Source organism: Dromaius novaehollandiae, chromosome W (assembly GCF_036370855.1).
Source record: "Dromaius novaehollandiae isolate bDroNov1 chromosome W, bDroNov1.hap1, whole genome shotgun sequence".
NCBI lineage: Eukaryota > Metazoa > Chordata > Aves > Casuariiformes > Dromaiidae > Dromaius > Dromaius novaehollandiae.
Window position 1 is genome coordinate 9,295,721 of NC_088130.1, and position 23,275 is coordinate 9,318,995.

The window sequence follows — 23,275 nt, forward strand, 5'->3', positions numbered from 1 at the left end:
GGCCAAATATAGTGATGTACTATATTATAATAATGTGGTGCCTTTTGGCAAACAAGTCCAGTTCTCTCAATATTGCAAATGTTAATGGTAGAGGTGGGTTTAAACTGTAATCTTAAATTGAAATCAAAAGTAGAACTAGTTATTACTAGTCTAAACTTAAATCCAATGTGAATTTTTCAGTTGATACCTAACTCTGTAAGACAAACCAGCATCTCAGCTATGAATATTGGTTTGGGTTATTTTGTAATCTAGTTTTAATTTTGTGATCAGCTTTTGCTATAAGTGTTAGCAACGTTATAGCAACCACAGAGGTTCTTATGAAATTACAGCATTGATAGAAATGGATATTCTCATGAGAAACAATGAAAGCTTGTGTTACAAATACTACGGAGAACTGACATTGATGAGGTAGCGTTTTTTTTTGTTTGTTTTTTTTTATTAAGTTAGTGGGGGCACACCTGTTTCTATCTTAGTATCTAGCTTTTGTGTCACTAATAACGCAGAATAAATACTTCTGGCAAATCTACAGAGTACAGAGTGCATATTAAACATTTTTAAGTATTCACTTTAAATTATGAAACTAGAATTTTTTTGGAAGGGATGCTGCTTACTCATGCAATTGGGAAAACTATAGATTTTAAAAACTTTCATAACTGAACACATTTGGGGTAATTTAATATGACATCCATTACTTTTTACGTTCTTTGAATTGAAACAGTCAAGAACATACATTAATTTTTCATGTGTTTATTCTTTTAGCTGGAGGAGCAATCCAAAAATATAAATCACAAGGAAGATGTGGTTGAACTGAAAAAAAGGATACATGATATGTTGCTGGTAAGAGATGATTATCATTAACAAATTAATTTATATTAATTTAGATTGTTCTTTCACATTTTGTCCTGGGTGTTTTAGTGATTAAGCTAAGAAATATACTTTCTAAGTTGCTGGTAGGTATATGGGGATCTTCATCTTGAGGGGGAAAAAAACCTTCTATTTAAATGGATACACATTGCAGGTATAATATTTAGAAATGGCTCGAAATGGTATAGTCTCATTTTTATATAGCAGAAATTGAAAAATCAAAATTCAGTAATGTTCTTAGAGGCTAGATTATTGACTAGCATAATTCTGATGGTTTTTATTTTAGCATTACAATATGTCAACATTTTACAGAAGTGACTGACAGCTAGCATCTAACTAATATCTACTTTTTTTTTTAAGGAAAATCAGAAACTTAAGAAAGATCTTTTAGAAGCACAGACAAATATAGCTTTTCTGCAGAGTGAATTGGATAGTTTGAAAAGCGAGTATGCAGATCAGAGTTTGAACACTGAGAGGTAAGGTATTTTTACATGATAATATTTTCAATAGGGGAAGAAATCTGTTATCTATTGTAGTTATTATGTATGCAGTTGGTAACTATTTTCTTAATTTGCCGTAATTGACAAGTATGCATTTGACAGTGTGCAAAGTATACCATAACCACTGTTCACTTAGGTTATCAGGGCTCTGAAAGAGCAAGTACCTGACATGATACAAACTCTCATAATCATGCAAGGAAGCCCATTGATTTTACTGGGACTTCAGTTAGGATTAAAAGTTATAGCACCAGGCACTTTTTTCCTCTGTGACTTGCACTCAGATGAATAACTCTATGAATGTCAGGGAAAATAAAGTTTTAAAGCCTCCCACATCAGTCTCAACCATATTTTCCTGAAAGCAAATGAGAGCTGCTTCCATATACTTGTATTCATTTAATGGTGCCTGTATGACAGTTTCACGATACTATTATCTTCATTCACAGCTTTTGTTGACATACAATGGCTGAGATCAATGAAGTAATCAAATTGTTTTCTTTTGCATAAAATTACTTTTAACATATTTCAGCAATCCAAAATGTAAAAAGAGAAAAATATGTATTCAGAAATATCTTAAAACGTTATATTTTTTTCCCCACTGTATATTTACCACCTTTCAAAAATGTTGACTGTTGAGTTTTGTCCTCTGCCAAGGCAGTACTATATAAAAAAAAAAAAAAGGTGAGAGGACCTCTGTAAAGAATAACTTACTTATTTTTTTACAGAGATCTAGAAATGATCCGAGAGTATACTGAAGACAGAGATAATCTGGAAAGACAAATTGAAATACTTCAGTAAGTTCACAGTAATTCAGACTTTTAATAACAGATTTTGTTCAACAATATTTAGGGGTAAACAGTTTTCTAGTTATGTAAAAGACTTGAATGGAATTTGGGAAAAAATATCAAGTCAAATATTGAAATGGCCTCAATTCTCATAGAAAGTACTCTACAAATCTATATCATTTCATCTTAGGTTTGTGTTCCTGTATTGTTGAACTGGATGCTCATGTGACAACAGTTATTGCTATGCTATCTGAGTTTTGTATTCTTCTCTGGTGTTTTCATTTAATCTCTTCCTTTTTAAAACAAAAAAAGGCAGATCACATCTCGTCTCTTCAGAACTTCAGTTTTAGAAGTCTGGATTCATTTGGAGTGGCATTAATTGCCCTCTCAATTTCCTGTTTTTAGCCTAAAGTAACTGCGCACCGGGTGTTTATGTGTCTTATGCACGAAAGTTTTTGGCAGCCAATCTGTGATGTCTCTCCTTATGCCTTCTAAAATACTTTTTCCATTTTTTTCCTCTCTGCTTGTTAAACAGAGACATAGAGGATCATATTATGCCATTGGTTTTTAAGGAGAGCTCTCCACTGACTTAAGTGACCCAAAAGGATTAACCAAAACTGGCACTTTCTTGAATTCAGTATTTGGTAGTATGTGATTACTGAGCCAATAACACTTTGTTTTTTTTTCTTTTTTTCATTAGCCTCATTGACTTTAATTTCTTTATAAGCTGAATGAAATCTGAGTCTATCCATTCTGTTCTCAATATTATTACTTGGCTCCTTTTTTATTGACTTCATTTCTCCGGTAACTCCCTGTCTTACCGTTATCTGGAAAGTACTAAGTGTGTACAGTGCTGTACAAGGCACGCCCAAACAGATTTTTTTGTTTTCAAGGAGTATCACAGTGAATAGTTTCATATCTTTAGTTAGTTTCTTTATCTTAATCATATCCTTTCTGTCAAGTAGCTGAACATCTCTCCTTAGAGTTATCTCAGCAACACTTAAAGTGTAGTCACATTTTATCTCAAAAATGGCTGTTCCAGTTTACTGCCCCATAGTGGTTTGTTACAACTGTTCCTACAGTGTTGTCCTTTTTTCCTCAGCTGACCACAGAGCATGTCAGGTCATGTAAGTGTAAAGTGAAACAGCATTTCCTAGGCCACCACTGAATTTTAAAATTCACAGTGCTTTTCTTATCTACAGTCATTTGAGTATACAATAACACAGTTCTGGCCCAAATTACTCCTTAGTGCTTATCAAAAAAAAATAGTTTTTTTGATATGTATTTTTTCAAATTTTCTTTGTTATAAGTTATATATCTTATTAAAGTTTTCTTTGCTATACTCTTGCAAATTAAACTATGTTTCTCTGTTAGGTCAGCTAATAGAAAGCTACATGACAGCAATGATGGCTTAAGAAGTGCACTGGAAAACAGTTTGAGCAAGTACAACAGGTCGTTGGTATGTAATTATATTATGTTTTAATATTATATATAATTGTATATTGTTCTAACCATTGATTTATATATTAATATATAATTTATATCTATTAATTATTAATTATAACACATAATACAATTATATTATCTTTTACAAGTAGGTTTTAGAAAGAATACATTGAGTGCAAATTTGTACTTCAGTGCGTACTCAGAAAACTCCGTTCATTTCAGTGAACTCGTTCTGGGTTTACACTTAAGTAGTTGGGTTTTTGTTAGTTTGCTTGGATTTTGTAAAATAACAGCTTATGTTAGAGCACAACTGCTTTCTGAGGTGCTTTAGAAAGTAGTAAATTTTTATATGCTGTGGCCAAATGTATCTGATGAGGTGAATAAATCAGCAGCTTCCTTTGTACTGAAGTGAATGTGTTTATATCGAAGTGTTCTACAACTGAAAATGCACTTTCTTAGAAAACTGCTTTCCTCTTAGCAAAGCCTCAATCTAATCTAAACTTTTATCAAGGCAAGCTACTGGACAAAGGGATAGCAGGGACCTCTGGTAGTACAGAACTCAAGTCAGACCATTTGAGGCCATCTCTGCTGTACCGGGATCTATTTTAACAGTTGTAACCTACCATCCTCCAAACCAGAGCATGGAAGGATTGAAGGCAATGAAAATGCCTATCTTAGTTTGCCATTTTGTCATGCTGGGAAAAATTTTTAACTCTAAAACCAGTGGTCAGGCAAGGCTTATGTCACCACAAAACCAGCCAATTGTTTCAGAAGGATAGAGCCAGAACAGTGGGCCCACAGACCATATTGGCCAGAAAGGAGGAAAACAGCAGTTATTGCCTGTTTCCAGCATGTACTGGCTGTCTTTTAAAGAACACAAGGAAAATCCTCTGGCCTGTTCTCTAAATATTACTTTTCAAAGTTTGTTATTTCAAAGTGTTAGAGGTATAGTCATGGACATCACCCTCTTAGGAAATTCCATTGTCTTTTGTGATTGAGTGTGGCCAGCAGATCCAGTGTTAAAGCAACGAGGGAGCCTAAATGATATCTATAACATGCTGCATGTAATGTAATGTGTTGACGTCCAGTAGCATTTAAAGGAAGAGGTTTAATTAAAAGTAAGCAGTTGAATATACATGAAAGTACACAGTAGTAATTTTGAGGATTTACACTTTTATCATGACAAACCTGGATGCTTAAACTGTTTGTATCAAACCTATCATGTATTTGTTATGTGTCTGTTGCAGCGGCTAGCAAATACCTCACCAGGAAATACTATTTCTAGAAACAGTCCCAAATGTAGTGGTGGACAGTCTCCTCTAAACCCACGGTATGACAGGTAAGCCAGTTTTGCTTTTACTAAGTTTAAAAAGGATGGAACGTTGCAAATATTTTGGAAGACCAAATACTGTCAAATAACAGAATAATTCTGTCTGATTCAGAAAGAATGTGTGACCTATAGCATTCGATCCAAAGTATAATGAAATCAACAGAAATCTTTTTGATGACTTCAGAAAGGACAGGAAAACTCTTTTCAGTGCTAACTAATGAACTTGCACAGAATTTGAACAGCTTCGTGTTTGATCTTAGCCTATTTTGATTCTAATTTGTTTCTCAGTCTCCCTCCCTGTCTCCAAGGAGCCAAAAAGCTACTGAGGACCTCTATTAAGTAGTTTCCTCAGTACTTAGAAAATAAAGCATTTTTTATTGATAGCTTTAGCCTGTATATCTGGTTTCCTGTGTAATAATTGTCACAAAGGTATTTGGGCCTAATTCTTCAAATAAGCATCGTCATCTCCCACTGATGTGCAAGAGTAGTAAGTGCACTTGGGTATTAACAGAGTAAGAGTCACAGAGAACAGAAAGTTATCTAAATGCAAATATAAATGACCAGAGCTACTTTGGTTTTATACTTACTGGATGCAAGTCATTGATCAGAACTTCCTCAATTCATTGCAAGGCTCTCATTGATCTCACTGAGTGTTGGATTCTGCCTCAAATGCTGTAGAACTTTTTTTTTTTTTTTTAATAGCTGGAACTGTCATTAAAAATGTGTGTTCTTACCCAACTGATACTGTTTTGTCTTATTCTTTTGGTGTTCAAACTCTACAGAGATCTTTAATAGAGTTCTTATGTAGCCTGTGTTTTATATTTTGCCAGTGGGTTGAATATCTTTTGTAGGGATTAAGTTGGCTTCATACTAATAATATCCAAATTAATTCAATACTGTTACTGATTCTGCTATCTCCATGTGAGAGACATGTTTGCTGGGTATAAAATTTTGCTTGCCATAAACTGAGTCCTTCTGCTGAATGCAGATAAAACCAATTCCCTTATGTTGGACCCTCTGCAAATTTTGAAAGATGTATCCATTACAAGGCTGCACATTGGATTGAGTAATTTTCTGAGGTTAGGGAAGGAATGAGTAAAACCTATTTAGGAGGTTTAGTGATATCCTTCTCTGAGAATATTTATTAATATCTGCCGTTTGGTGCAATCCTTTGCATTTGAATGAAAGTGAGAAACACAAGCTTCTTTAGAAGAAAATTTATGTGCTGGGATAAAACTTACCCTCAACAGGCATGATTTAGTAGTATCAAAGGAGAGAGTGAGATATGAATTTCCCAAAATATCTTGTTCATTTTCAGCACTTTTGTCTCCTAACATCAGATCAGTGTTCAGAAATACTGATTTGCATTTGAACGTTTTAAGCAATTTACATTCCTAAGTATACTTTTTCAGTTGCATAATATATCTTAGACAGTCTAAGTTGCTTTAAGCACATATGAAATTCCCACCGTTGAATCCATGCTTCAGTGATGTTGAAAATTGACTAATAAAGAACTTTATTTCAGGGAATGCCTGACCCGCTTAACTTTATTATAGCATGCCCCCTTCTTTCATATTTCAGTGATTTGCTATAGGCTCGTGGGTACACGATTGATATTGGATACAAACAGCATGGACACTGTGATATTCCAAAGCAAAGATCATGCTCCTTCACATGAACATTGATTATGCTGGGAGCATGGAAATAAGACAATTCTGAATGTTGTTGCAGTAAAAAAATGTTGCCTCTAACATCTCTGGTTAGCCCACTTGCAGAGGGGAATTATACTGGCCTTGGTAACAGCTTCATAATCCCGAGAATGCCCGCAGTGTGCTCTTCTGTAGTGTGCCATTGTGTTGGGAGCGCCTGGCTCCAGCAGCAAAGCAGCTTTACAAGGAATCACACTGGCCTTGGTTGTTGGAGCAGTTCAGTGCTTCATGTTCATTCCCATAGGATGGAGCCAAACTGGTTCTCTCCTCTCTGCCATGACTTTGAGACATTTTTTACCTCACTTTAATTTGTGCATGTCCACACCTTGCTGCAGGAACCGGATAATGATTGTAGCCATAATACACTTTTTTAAGAGATTGATTCTTTTAAGATTCCCTCTATTCATCTTTCTTTTCTGCAGCTCCTTTTGCACAAATAAAAGTAAACTCTTTTCTTCTGTAAGCCACGCTGCCATTGCTGCATCCATTTTAGTATCCTTATGTATTATGACATCCAGAACAAAAAAAAGATGTTACTTTGAAGGAAGGGAGAGTGGAAAGAAGGGACTTTCGTTTAGTGCCTTAAGTTTTACATAGCCAGCCAAACTGTAACAAAACATGTCTCTGCAGCTTCTGCCTCCACTGTTGCTGAGATTCTGAACTCCATTGCCTCCTCGTCTGTATTCATAGTTGTTACTTATTGGCCTGCGTGAATCTGTGAGCAAAGGGCTGGATGCGTTCATATAAATTAGATACAGCACATCAAGGTCATTTCCCATATGTGACACTAGCAAAACCATCAGCACTGAACTATCATTTTCTGCCTTTGATATCTTCATAGTGCTTTGTTTTCTGACTCTCTTTAAAACAATTATTTTAAGTATGAATAAATAAGTGTTCTTAGTCTTGGGAAGTCATCATCAGATTACATAAATGAATCTGAACATGAACAGATATGATTAAAAAGACTCTTTAAGTGGGAAGGCAAAACAGGGCAGTGACATATGCCTTAAAATACGTAGCTAGCATTTCTATCTATTGACCATTCCAGAATGGCTCAGATTTTATTGGTAAAAAGAATTGTAAAATAAAATATCGTTGGTGGTTTTCTTTTTTTTAAAACATATTTCTTACTAGATCATCTCATTCTTCTTGTGTGGATGAAGATTATGATTCTTTAGCCCTTTGTGACCCTATGCAAAGGATAAACTGTGAGGTTGACAGCTTACCTGAGAGCTGTTTTGACAGTGGTTTGTCTACCCTGAGAGACTCAAATGAATACGATTCAGAAGTGGAATACAGGCATCAAAGGATTTTTCAAAGGTCACAGTGTATGCAAGAAAGCTTTGGTGGTGATGCTTCCGATACTGATGTAAGTGCTAGACTTGCTGCATTTCTAAGAACAGCCTTTGGTTGGAGACAAAATTAGCTTCCTGTTTTTAAAATGAAATGGATCTTTGCCCTAAGTATTTGGGTTATGTGCATTTAAATTAGATTACTGACAACTTTTCTGTAAAATTTTACTCTTTAAAAAAAAAAACCCCACAACCTGTTTGGATAGTTTGGTTAGACTTTAATCGGTAATTTGCTTTTCAAAGTACGTTTTGTATTTTTAAAGGTTGTTAAACAGCCTGGAGACAGAAGTCCATTTTCTAATTAAAAAGCGAATACTATAGAACTAAAATAGCTTTCATTTCAAATGTTCTTACTGTGCTGTGGCAGTGAATGGAAAGATCACGTATATAAGAATAATACTGTTAGTGCATACATCAGTTTACACAGTAAGTGTCAGAGCACTTCAGAAAGGGTTATTGTCTCCATTTTATTGACGGAGAAATGGAGATCTTTACTGAGGACCACGTAGCAAGAGTAGCAGCATTAATGGTAGAAGACAGGTTTTTTGAGAGCAGATCTTTCACTGTGTCTAATCAGTTTGTTTGCTGTTGAAAATGCCAGGAATAGTGCTGATTAAAGCTATCTGCTGTGTTCTGTTTAGTTTAGCTTAAGTAGTAGTACTCTGGAGAGTTATGTCTTACAGAAAATTTTTAAAGTAAGTTTTGAAATATTTTTTTCTAGTATTTGTTTACTGTAATTATTTTTGAAGCTGAAATTTTCCATATGGAAATTCCTTTCCCCTACCTGGAAACGGTACTTAAAGTGTGTCCCCCAAATAGCAAACACGTTTAAAGACAGAAAATAGGCCATAGTAAATAGCAAATGTGGTTCCACTGGTGTCCAGATCAGAAAAATTCTGACAAAGTATCTTTGGAATTTGCTAGTGTTCTCAAGTAGGAAAAAGACAGACATAGACAAATACTGAAAAACATCATGTAATACAGTTGTCTTTTTGTACCTGCTCTAGTAGTTGCAGTTAGTGTTAGTTATCAGGGCTGGAGGTTATAGGACTTAAGAAAGCTGCATAGATACTTTGCTTTCATGAATAAAAATTGCACGGCTCTGATCCTTTATCTATACTTAATCCAAACTGTTAAGAACAGAAGTTTCATTCAGTCTTAGCTCTGCCTTTCCAAAAAAAGCATACTTTTCTCACTGGAGCTACCGCACTGGTTTGTACTTTCAGGTTCCAGAGATTAGGGATGAAGAAGCATACAGTCCTGACAACAGCAGTACGGTATTAGACTGGAAGCCTTCACGACCAGTAAGTCGAAGCAGCTCAATTGCTTCCACAAGGAAATATATATCTGCTATTCCACCTCAGGTAACCAGTTATTAAAAAAAAAATAAATAAAAAATTATTATCCAGAACTATATTGTAAGATTTCTTAAATGAAGTGAATCAGATAGATTCTTTTTACTTTCAGTCAGATGAAAGAGAATGTACTCTGAAATACCCGAGTTCAGCGAAGGCTTACAAGATAGTTCTTGCTGGAGATGCAGCAGTGGGAAAATCCAGTTTCCTTATGAGACTTTGTAAGAATGAATTTCAAGGCAATACCAGTGCAACCCTGGGTATGATTGTTTTTCTTCTTAAAATACTAAAATGAATTTATACTATTCTGCAACAGTGATGGGTGAAAAGAACAAGCTCTGTGATCCCCAAGGATTTCCTAACTATACACATGCAGTTTCTTAGCCTGTAAGATCTAAATGTCTGCTAAAGCCTACAAGTGTGTAACTGCTATTTAGAGTGGAGAATAGGGTACTACTTCAATTTAGTTTCTCTGTATAAAGCACGAAACCTGTTCTTGAACAATACAAAGCACCAATAAAGGGAGTTTTAGTGTGATGATTTTAGAACCTGTTTACAAAGTCTTTTCTGCATTTTCCATTGCCATCCTGTCTTCTCAGCTCTTTCCTACTTCTTTAGTCTTTCATACTATCATTTGATGTCTTTCATTCTATTCGTGATCTCTATTTCTTCAAAATGTTATTGAAGCTTTAGTTCAAAAGCTGCTGGAGGAATTTCTGACTGGCTTGTTGTGTATATTACCATAACCATCAGCTAACAAACTTGTCTTATTGATTCCAAAGACTGAATTTTCGTCTTCTAGTGAAATCATAGCTATATGTATTTGTTTCATTTGCTTTGAGTCAGGATTTTTGTTCCAATTGATTTTTCTTTTTTTTTTTTTTTTTTCATGAAACATTTTCTCTTCTTCCATAAAACTATTTGGTAAAATAAAGCAGAGAGGGATCTTCTTGTTTCCTTGTCATAACGCCAAATTTGTATCAATGCTCCTGGGAAAATATGTGGGCAAAATATTTCTTTAAATGTTTTTCTAAAGTCAAATGGAATATTCATTCCCATATTCAGGGGATTACTTCATTTCAGGCTTATAGGAACTATTGAAATCTCACAATTTATTAAAAGAGATGTCATTTGAAGTAACGATTATGCTCTTTTATATGGAACATTACTTTTCATTTTCTGTGGATCTGTTAATGTTATTGATGTTTGTAAAGTTAATATTGATTAGACTATACACATTCTTTTCAGGTGTGGATTTTCAAATGAAAAGACTAGTTGTTGATGGAGAACCTACAGTGCTACAACTGTGGGACACAGCTGGGCAAGAGAGGTTAGTGATTCTCTGCAACTTATGTAATTTCAGTTGTTTTGTTTCTAAATGACATTTGCCTTTTTTCATCTAGGTGCAAAAAAAAAAAAAAGGCAATAAATATTACATGGCCCTATTGTAAATATGTCGATATTGGCCACATGCCTCTGTAGACGGATGTGATTTTGCTCTGCTGTGACTGAGACAGGTGGAGCGTTTATCTGTTCACTATGGTGATGCGTGAGATTACCTTTTATCTATGCAGAGAGTACTAGTTGAGATTCAACTCAGCATTAATTAATTACCTCCATATGTCTCCCTCTCTTACATTACTATAAAAGGATGGAGTAGGAGTACATTGTTTCTTCCATTGCTTTCTTTGTCCTTATAGGCCTGTATTTCTGAACAGGCTCAGTCTGAGAGATTTTCGTGACCACTTCCCTTGAAATTCCTGATCCTGATTTGCATTGTATTCAGTGAATGAAATATCTTCTCTCTTCCCCCAAAGACTCTGGAGAGATATACAGCAGAATTGTACAGATTGCTGAACGTATGTCAAGGATGCTCAAATTATTGTGTTGGATTTCCACAAAATCCTATGGCATCCTTACCTGCAAAGAACCATTACTTCTTTACAGAAGTAGTGCCATTGGTGCTTATTAAGAAGTTACTCTGACACCTGGGAAGGCAGTTTAATCTGTCCACAGGCTATGATCTGTATTGGGCCATGTGTGTTTACTTTTGTCTAAGTGGATTATGTGAAGTAGGTAGAGACCCAATTACTCTCCTTTGTGAAGAATATTTCTTATATAACATAAATGCCTAGTTGCCATACTTCATTGTTATGTTGATGGAAAAGACAACTCTCTATAGCTTGATAAATTAATTCCTGGACTAAGTTTATTGACTTTGTATTTTCTTCAAATGTAGCAGAGTAACCCATTCAGTTTCTGAATTTGTGTGAGCCTAAAAGCCTTGCCATGTAATCAAAGCCCAGTGCAAAGCAGGTATCTGTACTAGATAAACTATAGATTATTTTAATATAAAAAAAGTTTTGATTGGTGATTAGGATAGAATCCTATGGATTTTTTTGGAGCATTTGTAGATCTGTTTAAGTAATTTTCAAAAGCTTCTAAGAATTCAGCTGTGAGAAAACACACCATGTGGATGGGACAAATCTATTTAGTAGTGTAATCAAGTAATGCTGTGTTGTTAATGACATGAAATTAGAGTTCTTTTTTGTAAATGTAGCCTTACACAAGTCTTCTTTTTTCCTAAAAGATTTCGAAGTATTGCTAAATCATACTTTAGAAGAGCAGATGGTGTCTTACTGTTATATGATGTAACATGTGAAAGAAGTTTTCTTAATGTACGAGAATGGGTGGATATGATTGAGGTAAGAAATTTAAATTATATACAACTTGCAATCTGTATTTCACTGTTTCGTTACCTTATTATTTAAAGTGAGGAAGTGAGTATTTCCATTGAGAAGCTCATTATTTGGTTCAGAATTCCAGAGTCTTTTTTAGAGAGACTGGCTTGATTTATAAAGCTTGAATAACTGCAAAGTCTGCTAGAAGTACAAGTTAAATGGAATTCCTCAGGGTATTAAACGGTATCCTGACATATTCAGTCAGTGGTAAAATTAGTGCATTGTGATGTCTTGTATAAAAGAGTATCATGTAATCACACTGTTTCCAACCACTTCCTTTTGAAATGAACACGAGTGCTAGATCATTTCAGATATCCCTCCGTAGATGTCTTCAGTATTCCTTGTATGCTCTGCATGTCAAACCAGTATGTTAAATTCTATAAATTAGCTATAGTCCAAGTGAAATTTTCAGTATTCTTTCTGTTATTACATCTTGTTTGTTTGTCTGAATACATTTAAAGAAAAAGGTTTTCTTCCTGTACCAGATGCATTTAATAGGAGGGAAAGTGATTAGCGAGAACTTAATTTCCCCTTCTGAAAACTTTTTTTTTTAATCATGGTAGCAGAATTAATCTCTTTTCCTGTAGTAATTTACTCATACAGCATTTAGATATAGTGACTGTTTCCATTAGATTAATTGGACACATGAAATTCCTTGTTGGCTAACAGGGCTTATGGGAATACATGCACATCTTTGCAAACTCATGTTTAAGCTGGTGCTTAAATTATGGACTTTCTCATGAAAAGCTCTCAGCATGATTTAAAAAAAAATTTTTTTTTTGATAGTGTGCAAAACTTCTTTTTGTGGGAAGGAAATCAGTATGATTACTTGCTCGAGTTACATGACGATGTTAGTGATCTTTATGTATTCTGAGTGTTCTTGCAATAAAGAAATAAAATATGTTTTACAGGATGCAACTCATGAGAATATTCCAATTATGATGGTGGGAAACAAAGCAGATCTCCGCCAAGCAGTTACAGAACAAGGACAAAAATGTGTGCCTATAAACTACGGAGAAAAGCTGGCCATGGTAAGGTCTATCTCTACTTTTTCAGTATAAAATGCTCTAAGGAACTTTAAACTGAAAACTATGTGAAGTGCTAGTAAACACAAGTCATTTTCTGGTCATTAATTTCAAATCTAGTCATCAGTATTACTGGATACTTTTCAAGAAAGTTACTCTGCTGATGGCGTGTTCTGGCTGAAATCTCATCCCAGGGTCCACTGACCTGACCTTCATTATTGGCTGACATGTTCTTCACAGTCTTTATGGTCCAAAAAGTGCGTGGACTGGGAGACCGAGCTTTTATGCTTCCAGAGAAAAATTGCCAAAGCAAGTACGAGGGGATGAGGCTCTCTACCTGACTTGTGCCTGTCCAGTTTGAGTGAAATACTTTCATCTTCAAGACACTGTCTTTTATTCCTGCCAGGTCTGCAGGAAAAAGGGGCGGGGGGGAAGTAACTCTCTGCTATAAATAAAAGTATGGACAATTTTTTCCATATTTTTATTAGGTGGTAAGGGAAGAATGCCTGTGTCCTGTATTTTGCAGGACAAGTGGACCATAGAGTCTTGAGTCGATGAGTGCTTGCACAGTCGAATGACTTCACTAGGGCAGGTACCATGTCTGTTACTTACAGAATAATATTCCTGGTTAAGCTAGAATACCAGTTGCTATGAGTAAAGAGTAGCTAACAGCATGGCTTCAGTAAACTCTCCCAGCAGCTCTTTTCCCATTTTGCAGTCTTGTGAGCAAGAGGATTTAGGCTGGACATTGAGACTATAATTTGTTTTTAACTCAGTTTGTTAATTAAAATATACTGAATATAAAAACCATAAAATTAAAATTAATTATATTTTTTCCACTATTAAAATGACTGTATTAGAGAATGAAGAGGACCAGAATGAATCCTATTCATTTAAATGGGTGTGTAATAATTCTTTGGAATTACTTAGGGAACCAGTTGTAAGTTAAAATACCTAGAAAAAAAAACATTTAAGCTATGCTGTCTTAACATTTTATTTTCTACTCACAGAATTACAATGCGCTGTTCTGTGAAACAAGTGCTAAAGACGGTTCTAATATTGTCGAAGCAGTTCTTCATCTTGCTCGGTAAGTAGCCATGTTTCTATTTTCAAATAAACGTGTCTGCGTGTGTTTTATAAAATGCACATTATATATGTATATACACACAAAGACACACACACATATGTATTTAAAATTGTACCAACATCTAATTCAGCAAATGAAATTTAAAAAGGATGCTTTAAGTCATTATATATCAATGCAAAACAGGATTTTTTCCTCAGTTTAATCAGATAACACATTTTGGCTTGCAGATGTTACTCTACTGTCTTAATATTAAGATTGGAGCTTAGTTATGGAACTCACACCTTTAAAACCTGTTTGGTGAATGACTTTTTAATGAGATACATGGATTTACTTTCTTAATTCTTACATATATATGTGTGTATATGCAAAAATAATTTTTAATACATTTTACATACAGTTTTACATATAATTAGATTCTTTCATATGCATTCATACACATTTTGATTTGTCTACCAGATCATTATACATAGTTTTATTACAGATGGTTCTAATCCCAGGTATTTTCTTTGTTGTCACTTTGTCTAAATTATTTAAAAGATAGAAATTCTGATTGTATCCATCCAGCAACCTGGTATTTCCATGATAAAGTATGAGCCGAACTTGATGCTTTTACTACACTTCTAAACCCTTCTCTATTATCATTTTATTTTGAGGAGTTTGCAGTATGTAATAAATTCTCAGTTTCTGAATTTTAAATTTGAAACATGGAGTCTAAGGCCAAAATTACATACCATATTCATTTAATTTTTGCAGCAGCTTGATGAAATATACTTTTTGACACTTAGTTGGTATTTGGTTATTTCATGGTAAAATACTTTTAGTTAAAATGGCTTGAATAAAAAGTACTGGTTTTCTGGGCAGGATTATTGTTTCTTCAGTCAGGACTTTGAAAAGTACCTGTAAAGCCAGGAAAACAAGTACGTCAAAGGTGGAGCAAGAACACAGCCATTCATTTATCTCCCGGTGTCAGTGCAAAGTAAATGGTTGATTTGTTGAATGACTGGTTTCCAGGAACCTGCCTGTGAATACAGCAGTAGATTGTGAAGTTGAGGACACATATAGTACAGTTAGGTAACATTAATCACAGTTGTAAAATGACCCCTAATGTTTAAAAATGATAAATTTGTTTGTTTCCAGGATTAAACTTTTTCCAGTTGGAGCCTTTCTGTTTTTCAGAATCTCAAAAATAAAATTTTGACAGTTCACCTCGCTAACTTCAGCAATCCTCAAATGCTGTAGACATTACCTAGAGACTTTATTCTGGAATGGTTGGCTGTGATTCCTTTCTTTACTCAAGACTTAGTAACTCTTATTCTTTGACGGAACATTTCTGAATTTTGAAATAAAATTTCTACCGGAACATTTCATTAGAGCAGATTGACTTCTAGACTGACCTATTACCTCTTTTTAGGGTTCCTTTCTGCCACCATTACTATGTTGAATAATATGGTGTTTTGAGAGGAACATGATGAGTTTATTCTACTGATGTAAGGATGACTTAAATTGCACTATAAGCAGGAAATTTTAGAGCTGGCTTTTGACATTCTAGGAGGCCCGTAATAGGAATACAAAATCAATAATCACAGCTACATATACAACTTCTAAGCCTACGTTTGTAACAGAACATCCAACAATATGCTGTAAGGATAAATGTGTACTTGAAATTACATATTATTTAGTTTTATACTTTCAGCTATGAACATGTTTAGTTTCTGGGGTGATAGTGACAGTTATCAAATTAAAGAAAAAATGAGCAAAAGGAAAGGGAGAACATGACACTGGTTATCAGGTATCAGAAGTTGTTATATTTCTGTCACTAAGAGTGATTTGTATATAAATATTGATGCTATTTCCAAAGTAGAAACTTAAGACATGTTTGATTCTATGTACTGAAAATTTTATTTATTTATATTTATTTATATGCTGTTTTACAGAAAGTTTATGAATTTAACTTAAAAAGCAATAATGACAGTAAGCAGTATAAGACATGCTGAGGGAAACAGAATAGTGAACATGAACAGAAGTAAATTTATTGAGCTTTGTCCCTATTTATTTATTTACTTACAGTGAAGTGAGAAAACGAAGTGACAATGAAGATGATACGAGGTCAGTAACCAGCCTGGCTGGGACACCTGTCAAAAAATCGGCACTCACGAAGAACTGTTGTAATGTTTGAATGACAGATTCTTTTTCTGACCTAAATAACTTACTTGTGTATTTTTACTGTTTTTTTTTTAAAGGATAAATGAAGGATTTCAATAATGTATTCTTTTTATTGTGGACTTACACATTTGTGTATTTAGAAGCTGCATATCATTGAAAAAATCCAGCTTCTACTTTCTACTCATTCACATTTATGCACTTGCTTTGTCCTTTAGGCCCTGGTATTACCTTTCCTAAGTAATGTAAGTCAATGAAATGAGCTCAGAATCAATGCTACAATATTCAGTACATACAATATTGTAATATATTTTACTTCCTTTTTCTGCTTGTTTCTTCGTGGCGTCAATATTTCTTACATACAAAATATGCTATTGATAATGTCACGTGTCACTCATAGGCAAAGAAAAAATTCCAGCCTTAATTAATTTCATTTCTTTTTGCTCTCGTCTGCTTATGTAGTTTTTTGAAGGCCTTAAGTTATTCCTCCATGAAACGTTTCCCAGCAAAACTCCAAACCATTAAAAGGTTTCCTAGTTTCAAGTAAAGCCTAAATTCAGGGCAGTAAGTGGAATGGGGTTCCCTTGTGAGTACACAGTGGCAGATGTATGGAGTTCTGTTATAATTAAACAAAAGTTGGTGAGTTAGAATTTTATTTAATTTTGGGGCTTGGGGTTTGATTCAAAACTGAGAAATAGACTTTTGATTTGATCCTACATGGATTGAAATATTTGCAGAGATCATCACAGTTCCAAATTCCAGAGAGACTATAGTATCTGTGGTATGTAGGATTACTGAGATGAATTAATGACCCAATACCTACCTGTCTGTTTAGACTTGGTTATTACTAATATTATATAGAGATACAGATTGTCCTTTCTCCCTGTTTTTCAAATGTTTTCCATTCAGACACTAACTGAGGGGTTGTCATAGTACTGAGGAGTATGTTTTAACTGATATTCTTTATAATTTTTTGAAGTTTTAAACCCGCAGGTAAAAGAATTGCTGCACACGCACAAGCATCTGTATCAGCTGTTCATTAAAAGAAATCCCTGGAACGAACAGGAACTGCTTATCTTAATGAGAACAATGTTGGCCAATTTTAAGAAAACTCTGAGAAACTCACTAGTGAGTGGTAGGTCTAGGTGCCAGCATCTCTGAAATCTAAGTTGTTACTGCTTATAGAAGTTCCCAGCAGTCCTGTATTTTAGTACAATTTGTATGTATTTCTACAATCAGCAAATATGGTCCAATTTTTCTCAGCTTTCACTAATTTTAATTGGAATGAGAAAGGAACCCTTCTAGACCCAGCTATTTCAGTCTTTTCTGTGTATATTAAGAAAACACCTCCAAGGTGAAACATGGTTCATTAAATCAGCCTTGGATAAAGTTTTACAGATAGGAAACCCATACAACTAGCAGCTGTTACAGGATTTTATCAGCGCTATATCTGAACACTGTATAGCTTGTGCTTTGTTACGAGTTTTATAAAATGCGGAGTTCTCAGAAATAGAATGGTTCATCACATTGAAAAAAATACTGTCTTAAAGTAAGAAGAGCAGTGTTTTAGGCATCCTTTCAAACCTCTCATCCAGAGCAGCTAGTCCTTAAGCAACTAACGGAAAGCATACTCTAAAGAGACAGAAGAATGTAATGCCAGATGAAATAAGACATTTTATTTCACTTTTTCTTCTAGCCTTGTAAGAGAAAATATATCATCTTCGAAGTATTGAGGCAATCTTCACATGCAGACCTACCTTATTCCACACGGGAGATTTCAGGGTTGTAGCAGTCTCCAACCCAGCACTGCAGAAGCCTCACTATAGTCTTGAGACTTTTCTGGAGTAGGTAGCAGAGACTGAAAGAGATGTAGGCATACCAAGACTGTGATGGGGGCAAATACATTGTTTTCTGAGGCGAGAACTACACTTAACAGAGCACATTGAGGGCCTCTTCTGTGTTTTTGTTAAAAAAAAAAAAAAACACAATAACAAAACACAACTCCTCTTTCCACAAAGGAATGAAATGGAAGTAGAGTACTGATGGGTTATACTTCCAGATGTTCTCTCCTGCAGCAATAGGGAGAGAGGGAGACAATCATGCTCTTGGTTTCTGAAGTGTGAGCTCACAACCTGTAGGCTTTTATGGAGTATCTTCCCAGCATAAAAGGGTCACAATCATAAGCTGTTCCTTTCATTCCAAAGCATTGCTCTTTCAGTGTTATTAACTTCTGTTAACTTCCAGGGCTTAGACTGGGGCTCAGTGTTCTACTGTGTGACAGCAGAACCACAGTGTCTGACAGCATTTGTGGCCTTGGCCTGCAATAAATGAGGTGAAATGTGTTTCCATAGACCTTGTTGACACACCTGCATGACCAATACATTTTAGTTGGGTACACAGAATCACATAAAGTTGTTTGGAAGGATTTCTGGAAGTGGTTTTGTCCTACTTCCCACTCAAAGCTGGACTGTTGCCAGCTCTAGATCAGGTTAGCAGTGGCTTTCCAGGAGAAGTTGTGAAAACCCCCAAAGACAGTGATCCCACCACCTCTTTGGGCAACCTGTTCCCATGCTTGCCCTCCCCTTCTGGTGAAAAACTTTTCCCCATGCCCAGCCTGAGTTTCCTAAGTCACAGTTTTTAGCCATTTCCCTATTACACTGTCTGCTACTACCAAGAGGAGTTTGGCTATGTTCTTTGCAACTCCCCTTTTTTTGAGTAGCTGTAGGTTATTGGATCACCCAAGGCCTTCTCGTCACCATTACAAAATTTGTGAGGTGTTGCTTTCAAATGCAGGCTCCAGATCCATACAGTTAGCAGTGTGTGTGCGTGTGCAGTTATTGCTTTCTAAGGTTCTTATCCTAGAGAGTGCCATGTGAATGTCCATGGCTGTAGAGAGCCTCGTTGAAGGAAGTAATTTCAGGGACCTACCTTCACACCTATTTTTCTCTCTGCAGGATTGGGCCATGGATATTTTGGCTTCTTCTCATTTATTTTAATGACCAAAATTGCTCTCATGTTATTTGGCCAAACTTTGTAAATGAAATCTCTTTTTTTTAAGCTATGTAATTTTTATTTGTGTCAGATAAAGCAACTTTAATTTGAAACAGCAGGGGGTTTATTTTGCTGCTGTTTTTTAAAAAAGATTCGGTGTTGAAAACTATTACCTTGTTATAGTTTAATGGTCAACATTACTAGAAAAAGCACTATCAAATTGAAATGCAGCTGTAGCTCAGCTGGGGCTGTTTTTAGAAATCCTGCAATTATCAGTTGCATCAAGTCTGAACATTCCCTTAATACTAGATAGAATGCATGGTGAAGTAAGAGAACTTGGAATGAAATTATTTGTTTAAAATTAGAAATGGAAGCATCTATTTATACATGGAAATAATGAATTATATAAGGCTTTTATTTGTTTTGCTTTGAAAAGTTACCTTGCCTTCTACCTGAAATGTAAAACAACAAACATCAGGTTTATGCTCTGCCATGGTTGCACTACTATACTCTTTTGTTTTTATGTTTTTGTTTAGTATTTAAGAACTGTTCACTTAATTGCACAAAGTTGTTTTGTTAGCTAGTGGATGTGTTCCCTTAATACATGTATTTATTCTAAAAGGAAAAGCCTTTTGTGTTTTTCCTGACAATCTGTAAATAAGATTATTTTTATTCAGTTGACATGGAAGTATTACTTTGTCCTGTATTGTTTCTGACCCTTTTAATTGTGGCATAGTATGCATTTTTGAGGCAATGATTTCTGTGAGATACTCCAAAAACATTCTGATCACGAGTGTTCTTATATCCACCTCGTGCCTGTTCAACATACATTAGTGGCTTAATAAGATGTGCTGTAACTTCTCTTACTTAATTGTTCTTAGAAGTACAGTTATGACCTAGCATGGTTTAAATGTTTTTCAATGTAACTATCATTGTATTGACTGTAAAATTATGTTAGCATAAATAGTTATGTTAGCAAAAATAAATCACAATTTTACATCTGTACAGCCTGTTAAAATATATATTCCAAGCAAAATATCTATGGGCCACTCCTGCAAGGAGCACTGGGAGGATGCGCACCCCAGCAGACCCCATTAAGCTAAAAGGTTCTGCGGCAGTGCAGTGTGGCAGACAGTCTGTTCATACACAGGTCCTGGTACACAGGTTTTATTTTTTCCCAGCTTCCTGCTGCGCAACATGACTAGGGTAACTTTTTTAGTAGAGAAAGTGAAGGATACCTAATCCAGCAGAAACCAAAGGGAAATATTTATTCATATAGTCAAGGCACTTTATTATCTTGGGGGGAAAACTACTTCCAAGATGTTTTTGATTGTGTCAGGTAATCGAAAAGTCAATTCAGTATCTCAACTGCAGTTTAAATGCCTTTAATGCTAGCCCTGCCATGTTTGTTACAGTGTGTATTTCTCACTATTCGCTATTTCTCTGATCCTGTCCAGGCTACTCATTGACTGCAGTAACTTTTAACAATGCCAGAGATTTCAGTATTTCTCTCCCACTGCATTACTGATCAGGCCTAATTCTTTCTTATTGGTATCCTTAGGACTGGTAACATCATGACTCAAAGCCATTTTGTTCCACATATCTCATTATGTGAGAAAACGCTCATTATGGTTAACGAAAATTCAACACAACCATGCGGAATGTAGGTTCAAATGTGTTACACAGTTTGTAAAAAATAAGTCCTTTTTCTACAGTTTCAGCCCTTTGAGTTATAATTATAGATAGCTGGGCATAAATGAAATTAGTCATTAGGTGGCTGAATAACAAATAAACCCCAGCTGTGCAGGTTTCCTAGTGAGTATAAAGCAAAGTATTTAAAATAAAGTGTATTTTCATACATGTATGGGGAACAAATTCAGTGAATGTTGGTTGTCTGTGCCAACTTCTATTAAAGACTGTATATTATATAAATAAGCAGGCTCTAAAGTGCAAAAACTTTTGAAACTTAATTTATACTGTTTACAAGTAGAACTGTGGTGTTCATGCAGTTTGCTCCACCTCAAAGCTACAGATCACTGCATTCTCTGTAATTTTGTACATATATATGTTTAAAAAACTACCCATTCTCTGTATTGCAAATTGCTGTACAATAAAATATGCTTTAATAGCCATTTAGTGCAGTGCATTTCCTTTATGTCACTGGTCAAGGGCAGCAGTCCAGCTGAGCATCCGTGACCTGCCAACCTAATATGGTTAAGGTTCACCAGTTTCTGTGGCCAACAGCATACAAGAGTGATGCAGCTACCACCATCTCTGGCTGCCTCTGACTCCTTGGCCTCAATGAACAATCGTCCATTTACATCTTGGGTTGACAGGAGATATCCCTCACTGGGAGTCCTGAGCAAGGCTTGAAATTATGCCATTGTATCTTTACCGAGATGCTTTAATCACCCTGTCTCTGTGTCACTGGAACGTGATATTGGTAAGGTAAGAAAGAAAACAAAAAGATAACCAAGCAAAGTAAGCCTACTGCAAATACACTTTACATTCTTGATATAGGGATCTATGAAAATGCTTGGGGGTCAAAAAAGACACCCCAAACCCCCAATCGAAAGCCCCTTCAGGTAAAATGAGCAACTTAAATGTGGATCCAATAGTAACTTAATATTATCTTCTCTGAAGTATTATATTTCCTATATATTCTTAAGTACTGTACTCAAAATAATACACTCCATTTTAATAAAAAAGGTAATTGGGGACAACCTACCAGAGATACTGTAGATTTTTAAGTTAGTCTTCAGTTTTACTGGTGGAACTGTTCTAGTATGTGTTCCTAGTTGTAACAACAGCTGCTGCTTTGCTGAGTGCTGCTGAGATCTGTCTTTCTGGCAAAGTTTTGTCTCCTTGAGAGGCAAGAGGTCGGAGTGACAGGGGCTTAGCAGTGTGCTGCATACCTTCTTTTCCTAGGCTTGGAGCCAAACTTTGCCCTTTTGTCCCTGGCAGTTCTCAAGGAATTTGAGTTGAGTTGGTTTTCTTAGCTACTCTGAAGTTCAGAAAGGCATTATGTTCTCCTGTGTATCAACCTCCAATTTACTTGAAATTACAGCAACAAAAAAAGTGTAGCTGGGATGGCAGGCACGGTTAGAGGGAGAGCAACATCAGGTGCTAAAGCATGAGTGTATGCTCCTGTCTGCCACAGAGCAGTAAGCTGTGGAAGAAAGATAGAGAAAAAGGGATGCGGGGGCTTTAAATACCAAAATGCTCTCTTCAAAGCCTGAATTTCCTTCTTTCAGACCACAAAGCTAATAATAAGTAAGACATCATATTTAATTTTCATATTCATCTCCCTCTTTAGGTATTTTCCTCCCTTAGTCTTGTAACCTACCTTATTCCTGTGGCTGTAAAAGTTGTAAGAATTAAAATGTAATTTTGCCCTCTTTATAATTTGAACAAATTAAAAATCTTGTTGAAACTGAAGCATTTTAGCCATGATGCCATTGGCATATAATGAGAAACCAGTATTACAGTCCTACTTCTTACCGATATTGCAGTCACTGGGGAATTCTGGTTCATAAGCTAGTGCTATAATCCAAGGAAAATGAGATGTGCAGCAAGGAAAGGTGATTTTCTTACTACAGCTAAAAATACTCATCTGGTAGTTTTCCATTTACACTTGTCTGTTGCTTTGTGCAGCTAATCACTTACTTTGCTAAGAGCTTGCTTTCCTTTTGCAAAAGTTCTTTTTATTTTTGCATTTTTATTTAAAACTAAGAAAAAAAAATCAGAACTAGAATCAAGAACAGCGTCCTTAAAAGAATGGAGAAAGTTTTCCTTGTGGAGTATATTACTTTCTCTGCTCCCCAGCTCCAATTGTGTACTTCCATGAGAAAAAAATGTTCAAGTACTTGCACCAGAACAAAAGAGTAATAGGAACGTTTGAGAAAGAGGAAATGAGAAAAAAGCCTAAAG

General features: G+C 35.4%; 1 protein-coding gene across 2 annotated transcripts in view; it reads left to right on the forward strand.

Moving 5' to 3' along the window:
- LOC135323452 (ras and EF-hand domain-containing protein-like) overlaps positions 1-21,477 on the forward strand; it is a 39,343-nt gene extending 17,866 nt beyond the window's left edge. The window contains exons 5-17 of one of the 2 annotated variants that reach the window (XM_064499876.1): positions 760-837; positions 1,225-1,340; positions 2,087-2,155; positions 3,521-3,605; positions 4,840-4,931; positions 7,769-8,003; positions 9,213-9,350; positions 9,454-9,601; positions 10,590-10,671; positions 11,932-12,046; positions 12,994-13,113; positions 14,118-14,194; positions 16,262-21,477. In XM_064499876.1, coding sequence (XP_064355946.1) covers positions 760-837; positions 1,225-1,340; positions 2,087-2,155; positions 3,521-3,605; positions 4,840-4,931; positions 7,769-8,003; positions 9,213-9,350; positions 9,454-9,601; positions 10,590-10,671; positions 11,932-12,046; positions 12,994-13,113; positions 14,118-14,194; positions 16,262-16,370 — 1,464 coding nt within the window. In that variant the 3' untranslated portion in view covers positions 16,371-21,477. Of the gene's footprint in view, positions 1-759; positions 838-1,224; positions 1,341-2,086; positions 2,156-3,520; positions 3,606-4,839; positions 4,932-7,768; positions 8,004-9,212; positions 9,351-9,453; positions 9,602-10,589; positions 10,672-11,931; positions 12,047-12,993; positions 13,114-13,595; positions 14,072-14,117; positions 14,195-16,261 lie in introns of those variants that run through there. The other variant, XM_064499877.1, reaches the window with a different exon arrangement.
- Positions 21,478-23,275: the final 1,798 nt, after the last annotated feature.